This window comes from Pelodiscus sinensis, chromosome 2, assembly GCF_052426305.1.
Source record: "Pelodiscus sinensis isolate ZL-2025 chromosome 2, ASM5242630v1, whole genome shotgun sequence".
Classification (NCBI taxonomy): Eukaryota; Metazoa; Chordata; order Testudines; family Trionychidae; genus Pelodiscus; species Pelodiscus sinensis.
The window spans coordinates 241,240,399-241,252,154 of NC_143053.1; the positions used below are offsets into that span (position 1 = coordinate 241,240,399).

At 41.2% G+C, this 11,756-nt stretch overlaps 1 protein-coding gene across 6 annotated transcripts in view; it reads left to right on the forward strand.

Moving 5' to 3' along the window:
• Positions 1-11,389, forward strand: part of ESYT2 (extended synaptotagmin 2) — a 179,546-nt gene extending 168,157 nt beyond the window's left edge. For all 6 annotated transcript variants that reach the window (XM_089776777.1, XM_075922735.2, XM_075922736.2 and 3 more), the window contains 4 exons: positions 2,072-2,203; positions 4,923-5,028; positions 7,686-7,735; positions 8,168-11,389. In XM_089776777.1, the coding sequence (XP_089632903.1) occupies positions 2,072-2,203; positions 4,923-5,028; positions 7,686-7,735; positions 8,168-8,213 (334 nt within the window). In that variant the 3' untranslated portion in view covers positions 8,214-11,389. The remainder of the gene's footprint in view (positions 1-2,071; positions 2,204-4,922; positions 5,029-7,685; positions 7,736-8,167) is intronic.
• Positions 11,390-11,756: the final 367 nt, after the last annotated feature.

An 11,756-nucleotide genomic window follows, 5' to 3' on the forward strand; every position in this document is an offset into this window, starting at 1 on the left:
AATATTATCCCTCAGGGTGCAGATTTTTTATTCTCCCATCCTTTCCCTAACTCTGTCGTGAAGGATTCAGTCAACCAGAGGGGCAAACAGAGTGCCACATGCCCACTCCATATGACAAAGGTTGGAAGCGCTTAGACCTCATGGGGAGAAAAGCCTATTCCTCAGCTTCCTTCAACTCCATATTTCAAACTACAGGGCAGTGTTGGCAAAGTACACCCATCATATCTTCGAACAGCTTTCACTTTCTATTCACAATTTAGCTGAGGACAAAAGAGACCGATTCACAGCCAACATAAATGAGGGCATGCTGATTTCCTGTACAGCCCTGCAAGCCACCCTCGACGCCTCTGACATATCACCATGCCTCTGACATATCACCCTCGATGCCCCTGCCATCATGATGAGAAGGTCTTTCTGGCTCCACTTGTCAGGGTTTCTCCTTTTGAGGTGCAGGCCATGGCAGAAGATCTCTCCTTCCAATGATCAAAGCTGTTTGCAGACACTAATGATGTGTCTCTTCATTCACTCAAGGATTCCAGGACGACATTGAAAACCCTTTGGTATACACGTACCTGCAGCCAGATGCAAACAAAACAGATTTTTTAATCAAAGATACAAATCCTCCCCTTTCAACCTGGCTCACAGGCATTTTGATAATAAGAGGAGGCAACGACAAACTAGGCGTAGACAGGCCACTGACCAACCTGCCACGTATCAGCTGTCAAACTTGAGGCAAACATTTTGAAGGTCAGGTCGTCCCTTCATTTAGAATAGCACCAAACCCATCTACTATTCCGCCAATGTCACCATTGGTCTTCTATCATGGCCAACAAGTGGGTGAAGGCCAAATATTGCATTCCTTTTACCAATATCCTTTCTACCCGCCCACCATCCCTGTTACTTTTCAGGGACTCATCTCACGAGAGCGTTCTACTCCAAGAGATCAAGCATCTTCTCCACCTAGGTGCCATAGAACCCATACCCCAATGCCACAGGGGCAAAAGCTTCTACTCCAATTATGCGCATACTCCACAAGGGCCATTGCAACCTCTATGGCCTGCCTTAGCAGCATTCCTCTCATAGACATTTGCACAGCTGCAACCTGGTTCTCTGCACACACCTTCGCCAGACACTATGCCCTGGAGGATTATCTGAAATGGAGCACTGAATTCAAACATTCAAACAAGGTCCAACGCAACATTTAGCCGAAGCACCCGCCTTTCTGTTACAGATACTGCTATATAGTCATCTAAGGTGGAGCACTCACACGGACACTCCTCAAAGAAGAAGAGAAGTTTACTCCGCTTGTGCAGTAATGGAGGTTCTTCAAGATGGTTGTCCCTGTGGGTGCTCCATCACCCACCCTTCCTCCTCTCTGCTTCAGACATGCTGATTTCTTCTTCCAGGGCAGAGGAGGAACTGAAGGGACAGTTGGCTGAGCACGCGTGGTAGCAACACCATCCATGCTGCCTGCCTCGCATGTGCGGCCCACCAGAGGGCACTGCTACTGTAAATCTCTGACTAGGCATGCAGCGGTGCCTCAAAGACCTAAGTTGGAGCACCCACAGGGACAACCATCTCGAAGAACCTCTGTTACTGCACAAGCAGAGTAACCTTCTCTTCCCGTAGAATATATTTTGTTAGTTTTCTTTGTCCAACCTAGTTTGAAATTTTGCAGACATTCAGCTATCTCTACTTCTTTTACATGACTTTCCCGCAGTGTAAAGTATTCAATTATTAGCAGTTGTTCATAATGTTGTTCTAATCTATTCAGTTCATTGCATCATTCCCAGAAATGTATCACGATTAGTTCTCCCAGAGCAATTCTTCTCCCTCTACAATGTCTACATCACTCAAATACTTGTAGATCACTACTTAGTCACTGTTTTTCTAAACAATCATCAGATGTTTCTTAATTTCATGAAGGACATGAAAGTGTAAGTCGAACAAAAAAAGTGCAGCCAAAAAGGAGGCAAGTACATTATTCTATGTTGTATTTAACAAGCTGTAATTATGTTCTAATCCATTTTTCTTTTTGGGTGGGGGTTTTCTTTGGGTTCTTTAATCACAGAAATCTAATCGCCTTCTCGGAGGAGGGGTCTGACCCATATGTCCGAATGTATTTATTACCTGACAAGAGAAGATCAGGAAGAAGAAAAACTCACGTATCAAAGAAGACACTGAACCCAGTGTTTGATCAGATGTATGTCACATTTTCAGTTTATGAGTTTTACATTACGCAACAGGCAAAGATATTAAACTTCTGTTGCATGAAGTGGGGATAGGCTGGGAATTTTCCAAAAAATAGTCAAGTCCTTAGATTCTTACTCAGACTTTTTTTTTTTTTACTCTAATCTGTTCCCAATGACTTCAGTAAGACTTTGTCTATTCTGACAATAAATTGGCTCTCTAATTCACCACTACCCGTTACTTCTATCATAGGAATTGATGGGAGAAGTAGTATAAACAGGGCATGTGTCTTTATCACCATATAATTTAATGCTTGAGTTGATTCTATCATAGAGCCTCCACTGTTATCACTGATGAAATGGCACTGGTGATGAATTACTGATCCCACTTTTTCTAGTGCCTTATGGCCTAAAGACCTTTCCTCAAAGATGAAAGTTTTCAGAAATCTTCAAAAGGTGAAAATGTCTCACCAGTGCTAGCTGATTTGACTCCACTGATATATGATATATTATATGATATGATTGATATGATGTATTTAAAAAATAGCCCAATGTCTGTGACTCTGTAACGCTGAAAAGCTGGCTGTTCCCTCTGGGCGGCGCTGTTGCCTCCAACTGTGGCGCTCGGCTGACTTCTGTGCTGCTCAGCTGGGCTGCTGCGCGGGAGCAAGCAATTGTTTGGGTCCACGCTCCCGATGCAGCACCGGGGTACTGCATGGGGAGCGCAGGGCCACAACCGCCGCTTGTGCTGCTTGCTCCCACATGGCAGGCTGGCTGTGCGGCGCAGAAGTCAGCCGAGCACCACAATGGGAGGCAACAGCGCTGCCCAGAGGGAACAGCCAGGGGGCGCGGCCTGGACAAGCATGCATCTCTGACGTCAGGAAAGGGCACTGGATTCAAAAGGAGGAAAGCAGAGCAGACACAGAGGACGTGGAGGAGACAGAGAGGAGAACGGAGGTGGCGGAGGACAGCGAGAGAGAGAGAGTGAGAGAGATGCAGCAGGAGGAGGAGAAGAGAAACACAGAGTGAGAGGCGGGAGGGGGAGAAGAGAAAGAGAGAGAGAAGGAGAGAGAGGCAGGAGGCAGACGAGAGCTGAGAGAGAGAGAGGGCAAGGCAGGAGGAGGAGAAGAAAGAGAGAGGCTGTTTGTGCTCTGGGCTGGGAGCCTTCTGCTGCCACTGGTGGCAGTCCTGGGGAGGAGGGCCAGGAGCCACCTGTGCTGCCGTCACCAGCAGTCCTGGTGTGAGGGTCAGGAGCCTAATGTTGACAGCAGCCCTAGGGCTGGGTGTCTCCTGATACCCGCATCAATGGCAACCCCTGGGCTGTGAGCTTCCCGCTTTTGGCAACAGCCCCAGAGCTCGGAGCCTCCTGCTGGAGCCAGACGCCTCCTGCTATTGCTGGCAGTCTTGGGGCCAGGAGCTTCTTGCTATTGGCGGCAGCGACAGCAGCTCTGGGGTTGGGGCAGCCATCCACCCACGGCAGCAGCAAGACCAGGTGCCTGCTGTCGTTGGGACCACAGCCCCAGCCCTGAGCTGGCAGCCCACTGCTGGCAGCATCAGCCCAACTCTCGGGCTAGGAATCCAGCTTTAGTCCCTTAACCAGTTAAATGCTAGGTTAACCTAATTTTTAACTGGTTAACTGATTAATCGGGATTTTAAATTATGCCCATAAGGTTTTGGTATAAGTAAAATTAGATTTTATGTGAATTTGTAAGGTTCTCAAAACATCAAATTTCTTATATAGCTTCATTGTAACCAACAATTTCACTCTTGTGTTCTAGCTGTCCTGAGAACCAACAAATCACCATGTTCACTTTTATTGGCTTTTGTGTTACAACGATTGAAAGTTTAAAACTTACAAATGTCTTTTGTGAATATAAAATGGGTTTAATAAGCCAGAGTTGTGTCTATTTCTATATATTGCATCATAAGTAGTCTGCTTTCTATGTCATTTGGTTTCATGACCAAAAAATAAATAAATATGCATTTGCTTCTGCTTCAGGGAGTAGGGAAGACTTAGGGCAATATTCTCATCTTCAGACCATACAGACATTGATGGACATTTCACATGAGGAATATGCAGCAGAGAACTGCAATTCAGACTACATCAGAGAGAATTTTGTTGTTAAAATCTATATTGCAGAACTTTGAAAAATGTTAAACTGTGGAATATGATCAGAATTTGGTTTTCTAAAGTACTTGATATTCAAGTTGTGATATTGGGTGTGTCCGCACTACAGGTGGGAGCAAGCCCCATGGTCCACAAAGACAGGCTTGCACATGCTTGGCATGAGCTAGCAAGCTTTTTCTCCCTGGAAAATAGGGCCATTGATCAATGGAGTCTGATGCAGCTTTGATATTGATTATATCACTCCTATGCACTACAGCCTGGACTGTAGGATTCCTCTCCTTGTTTCTCCAGGATGACCATTTATTAGCATTAGGTACTAGGGACAGGGTTAAAGGCTGTATCTCTGAATGTTGGATTTAAGCATAAACACTTCGAAGGGAAATGTTGGACAGAACAGTGGGATTATCCACTTCCTTCTTTTTCATCCTCTCTCTAGCCCATACCTTATTTATGGCATGCTTTTATTTTATGGTATAAAATGCACTAGCTATGAGTCACTTGAGAATTGTGGGGTTTAGCAGCAGCCACAAAACTAGCACAGTTCATTGCATATTATATGCTTCAAGCACCAAATCCTCACTAAAATTATGTTTTTTCCATGTTAGCTTTGATTTCAGTGTTTCCCTACCTGAAGTGCAGAGGAGGATTCTAGATGTAGCAGTGAAGAACAGTGGTGGTTTTCTGTCCAAAGACAAAGGACTGCTTGGCAAAGTAAGTTGAAAATAAGCAGAAATAGCTGGTTACAATTATAAAGACTAAAACCCTTGGGCCTAAGCCTAATAAAGTGAGCTCCTGTTATTTTTCAAAATCAGTGTCTTTATAACTCAAGCTTCAGTAAGGACAGGAACAAATGGCAAGGGGTAAGAAGAATGACATAACAGAAGATGGCAGAAAGTGGGAGGATAATACAGTTCTGCAAAAAGGTGCACAAGTGCTCTGTCTGACATAATGATTGTACAGACTGATAAGAAGCAATAGAACAGGGATGAAATTTCAGAAAATGGCCCCTCAGAATTGCAAATCCTGAAAATGGGATCTGGGCCATTTCTTTCCAGAAAAGAAATTCAAGTACAGTAATCAAAATAACAAAATGTACAAAGACACGTAGAGAACCTCTGTCAAAGACCTTCCCCAAAGAAGTTAATCTTTCAATCCAGTTCACCATCCTGTAAAACCTCTTTTATCTCCCCCATACCCAGGAGAGGTTTGGGGGGGAAAACAGGAAAGATTTGTAGCCCTGGAAGTCACTAAATCTGGGTTCTGATGACCTGGGCAAGAGATTCCAGAACTGAGGACCATTCACGATGAATGCCCTGCTGCCAGCTTCCTCCCATATAAACTAGGGGGCTGTTAGAACACATCAGTCAGTCAGAGCCACCATGATGTCACAGGGGAAAAAGGTGATCTTCTGTGTGGCTTGGGCCCAAACTACTGTATAGGACAAAATCAGCAACTTAGAGCTGCTCTACAAATCAACTTGTAGCAAATACACTTCCCGGCATGTGTGTAAAATGCTGTCTGCTAGCAATATTGCTTTCAATGTAGCCCAGTGTCAAACTTTGACCATTTTAAAGAGATGTTTAGACTTAAATGGGCACCCAGTGCACTGGTCAGTGAGGAGGGAAAAACAGTAACAGGAAACTTGGAAATGACAGAGATGCTTAATGACTTCTTTGTTTCCGTCTTCACCGAGAAGTCTGAAGGAACGCCTAACAGAGTGAATGCTAGTGGGAAGGGTGTAGGTTTAGAATATAAAATAAAAAAAGAAAAAGTTAGAAATCACCTAGAAAAGTTAGATGCCTGCAAGTCACCAGGACCTGATGAAATGCATCCTAGAATACTCAAGGAGCTGATAGAGGAGGTATCTGAGCCTCTAGCTATCATCTTTGGAAAATCATGGGAGACAGGAGAGATTCCAGAAGACTGGAAAAGGGCAAATATAGTACCCATTTATAAAAAGGGAAATAAGAACAACCCAGGAAACTACAGACCAGTTAGTTTAACTCATGTGCCAGGGAAGATAATGGAGCAAGTAATTAAGGAAATCATCTGTAAACACTTGGAAGGTGGCAAGGTGATAGGGAACAGCCAACATGGATTTGTAAAGAATAAATCATGTCAAACCAATCTGATAGCTTTCTTCGATAGGATAACAAGTCTTGTGGAGAAGCGGTGGATATGGTATACCTAGACTTTAGTAAGGCGTTTGATATCTCGCATGATATTCTTATCAATAAACAAGGCAAATACAACTTAGATGGGGCTTCTATAAGGTGGGTGCATAACTGGCTGGATAACTGTACTCAGAGTAGTTATTAACAGTTCACAATCCTGCTGGAAAGGTATAACAAGTGGGGTTCTGCAGGGGTCTGTTTTGGGACCGGCTCTGTTCAATATCTTAATCAACGATTTAGATATTGGCATAGAAAGTACACTTATGAAGTTTGCAGATGATACTAAGCTGGGAGGGGTTGCGATTGCTCTGGAGGATAGGGTCATAATTCAAAATGATCTGGACAAATTGGAGAAATGGTCTGAGGTAAACAGGATGAAGTTTAATAAAGACAAATGCAAAGTGCTCCACTTAGGAAGGAACAATCAGTTTCACACATACAGAATGGGAAGCGACTGTCTAGGAAGGAATACGGCAGAAAGGGATCTAGGGGTTATAGTGGACCACAAGCTAAATATGAGTCAGCAGTGTGATGCTGTTGCAAAAAAAGCAAACATGATTCTGGGATGCATTAACAGGTGTGTTGTGAGCAAGACATGAGAAGTCATTCTTCCGCTCTACTCTGCACTGGTTAGGCTGCAGTTGGAGTATTGTGTCCAGTTCTGGACACCGCATTTCAAGAAAGATGTGGAGAAATTGGAGAGGGTCCAGAGAAGAGCAACAAGAATGATTAAAGGTCTAGAGAACATGACCTATGAATGAAGGCTGAAAGAATTGGGTTTGTTTAGTTTAGAAAAGAGAAGACTGAGGGGGGACATGATAGCAGTTTTCAGGTATCTAAAAGGGTGTCATAAGGAGGAGGGAGAAAACTTGTTCATCTTGGCCTCAGGGGATAGAACAAGAAGCAATGGGCTTAAACTGCAGCAAGGGAGATTTAGGTTGGACATTAGGAAAAAGTTCCTAACTGTCAGGGTAGTTAAACACTGGAATGAATTGCCGAGGGAGATTGTGGAATCCCCATCTGTGGAGATATTTAAGAGTAGGTTAGATAAATGTCAGGGATGGTCTAGACAGTATTTGGTCCTGCCATGAGGGCAGGGGACTGGACTCGATGACCGAGGTCCCTTCCAGTCCTAGTATTCTATGATTCTATTCTATGATTCTATGATTATCTATTTAACATCCCTCTCAACAGTTATTAATACATCTGGCATCTGAAGAACTCACCAAAGGCTGGACTCAGTGGTGAGTGCGATAATGTTTTGGGGGTTTTTCAGTAGGGATGTAAAATCCCAGTTAATCAATTAACTGGTTAAACCTTAGGTAAACCAAGTATGCCGGATCTTGCGCAAGGGGACTGGCAGCAGGAACCAGCCCCCCTGTGCTTGGGGCTGCCTCTGCTGCTGCTGCCGCCCTCCGCCCCACCCGCCTGCTAGGCTGGCAACCCCAAGCTGGCAACCCAGCTTCTGCTCCAAGCCCTTCCCCCCCACCCACGTGCAGGCTGCTTGCTTCCCTTCCCAGCCCCCTTATGGAAGTGGAGCAGACCTCTGCCTCCAGTGGGCCCTAAAGGTGATGCTTACCAGCTGACCAGTTAACTGGTTACCCATTCACATCCCTATTTTCAATAGCATAGTTCTATATTAAATAACATTTTCCCTTTGTTCTGTCCCTTTTTAGGTATGATTTAACAGAAGATGGTACAAAGCCACATGTTATAACCTAGGTGCCATTAGACACCAGGAGTTACCCCCAGCATACTTTTGCCAACCTTTATATATTTTAAAAGCATTGTTCTCACAGATGTATCAATATTATTTTTATAGCTTCATTTATTTACTTACTACATACACCCCAATAATTTTATAACATTTGGACATTATATTTAGAGTTAGCCAATCTTCTTGTTAAACTTTTTGTATTTTAATTTGCTGAACTACTTTTCATGTAATTGTAATGTGGAATGGTATGGTAGAGTAACTTCTTGTGTTTAAATGAACTTTATGGCAGTTGTACCTGTTTAGAAAGTGAAAAGATGCTGTTCCGCTGTTTTCCTGCCTTGTTTTGTATATCACTAAGGTACACTGTACCATGTAAATATATACTATTTTTTTATAATTTTTCCATCTTGGTGTGAAGTCAGAAGAAAAGAGATCAAGGATATAGATATTTTCTTCTAAATGCATGTTAAATTCTTTAGACGCATCTTATTTTGCCCTTGCAGCAAGGTCTTAAAATTACAATTTTGTGGATTTTTTTAATTGAAAAACATTATTAAGATTTAACAATGTGTTTCTGGCCCTATAAGGCTAGTAAAAGAATATATACAAAACATTAATATTTTAATATTTATATAGAAATGTATTATTGGAAAGTCATTCTCTAGAGAATATAAAAAGTGTTTTAGAGCTAAGAAGTCTAGAAACATTGTATCATGAGAGGATTGTCATGGTCTATGAATCACAGCATGTAAATCTGGGGTTTCATTTGATGCAGGAATGAAGACTTATAAACAGTACAATATTTTATTATGCAGATTGACTTATTATTTCTTATTGGTGTAATTTATTCCCATAATTTATAGCACCATCCCTATGATATTTTGAAAGTATAGTGACAAACTTACCATCCATATTAGAAACCAGGTTTCATAAATAATCACTCATGGACTGTCCTAACCTGTCATTACATTGACAAGTAAGGTATATGAAGCAGTTTGTAATTCAAGATAATCAAATAGACACAGTGGTCTTTTTATTATATAGAATATGTATAACATTAAAGTGGAATACAAACGGGAAAGAAAACAAGAAATCTAGAGTTGAGGCTGACTCTTGACAATTGCTTTATTGCTGCCTACTGCTTCATTCACTGCTACCTGGTATATGAGGCAAAATTCACTTCCATTACTACCATGTGTCAGGTAGGTGCTGTTGAAACATTGCTGTATTCTCCTACCAGGACCCACAGCAATGTTGTTAATACACACCAGTAAGAAAGTAGACAATTGACAGTTGAAGAAACACTGCAACAATCTTAATCTTCCTGTTGTGATTCACAGGAGAACTGGTTTTTTTATCCAGTTTGTTTTCCTTTTTGAAAGCTTGCTCAGACTGTTATAAAAATGCATTATGAACCCGAGATCAGGGCAGCTTCTTCAGAGCCATTAGCCTCATGATCTTGGGTAAATATGCAATTAAACAATAGAATATATTTAGTTAAGAATCTAGAACTGTGTCTTAGCCAAGAAAGAATTTTTAAGGCAGAATAATAAACTCCTGAAAAAAATAGCTTTATAATTACTGATAGAACCTTAATTCTAGATGTAGAATACACCTATGTTACTAAATATACCAAAGTGCCTACCATAGACATAGCCTGTTGTTTTAATCAAAATTAAGCATCAGCCCATTTTAATTTGATTGTCAATCTGTGTTTTCATGCAACTTATCTATTACTTGCATACTCATATACAGTGGAACTCATAATTTTATGGGAAGGTCATTTTATTTGACAAAATAACTTCAGCAGACAAAACTCTGTGGGAGTTTTGCAAGTATTTAGACTTAAGGATTGAGCTGTACAGAAAGTGATTCCCTAAAACCATAAGAAAATTGTAGAATTTCACAGTTCATATAACAATTCTGCCTTTTGTTCAAGTTCACTATAGGTTCCACTCTATTAATGGGTATGTATAAATGTGTACACACACTCATCTACACACAATTGGAACATTTTATGAATTATAACTTTCCTTGTGGAATAGTCTCATTCATCCCTTTAAACTGTTGGAGAGGAAGAACAGAGAGAGAATTGATGTGGATGCAAATGAAGATGCAGAAAATAAGAGCTGATGTAAATAAGGGAGGTGTTGACTAAATGGCTTTGCCTTTTGCCTGAGTTCAGCTTCTAGAAGGGATGATTTTTGGTGTAAATGTCCCCATGTAAAGACTAAATTTTCCATCCTATACTATAGTTCAACTTTAAATGCTGCCTTGAGGAAGAAGTTAGACTTTGTATTGGATCAAAATAACTGCAAGTTTTCCCTTCTTTAGCCCTTAAGGGGGAAATGCTACATTTGTGTTAAAGATAAGAGGCAGTAACACAACATAGAGGAGAAGATGAATATAGAATTTTTAACACAGATTTTCAAAGTAGCTCAGCACTCACCACTTGGCCTTGATTTCAAGACAGCCTAGTTACACTTCAGTCCCTAAAATGATGAGGCCACATTTTCAAAAAAGCTGAGCACCCATCCGCCCCTGTTCTTGCTAGTCACTACTGGGTGTTTTTTGAACATCTGTCCTTACAGAAAAATGGATTAGAACAAGGCTGTCTAAGTAAGAGTGTCAGTAGTGAGGAAAAAAATCTGTGTATCATAGTAACTGTTATTCCTGGCTTGTTCTTTTATTTGGAAAAGAAAAAGAAAGAAGCGAGGATGCTTGTTTTTCCTTTTGGGCCAAAAAAGCCTTGTCTCATTAGTAAGTCAAGGTTTGAATGTCAGCTGATTAGCTTTCCATGTACTTTGTTTGTTTATCCTGTGCCTTAAATATGAGTATATAAAGGTGTTTTCAAACAAAATGAGCTTTGTTATCTGTATTTACCAACGTTTATGTTCTGGGGTATTGAAACAGTTTTTAGAAATGTTGTGCTTCACTGGGAAGAAGACCAGCACTCTTACATTCAGAGTAAGCATAATCCAAACACAAATCACTGTGTGTCACTTGGATTTGGATTAAAGGAGATGAATCTTTTGTTTTTAATACTTTCTTTATTCCAGGTGCAGCAATTTGTGAGAATTGAAATGAGAACAAAGTGTGATCTATTTTGTACAGATTGCCTTTTTTTCATGTATTCTACATTATGATGCATGTATTTATTCAATAAACAATTCATTTGGAAGCCTGTGTATTGCAGTTCCCTTTCCTGCAGGGCCTTGCACCAGTTTTCCTTATTGATGCAAGGAGGCTAACTACAGCATCTTGAGATTTGAAAATACTAGTGCTTTCCATTTTCAAAGAGTTATAGGATATATTGGCTGCTGTAACCAACACAGCACTTTTCAGAGGGATGGAGATAGGTAAGTAATATCCTGTTTTACTTGAAAAATTGAAAAAAGGGGCTAAATAATTAGCCCCAAACCACATATATATATTTGGTTGTGACAATTTTCTTCCACTATTTGATCTGAGGAAGTGGGTCTGGCTCACGAAAGCTCATCACCTAATAAACCATCTTGTTAGTCTTTAAAGTGCTACATAGTCCTGTT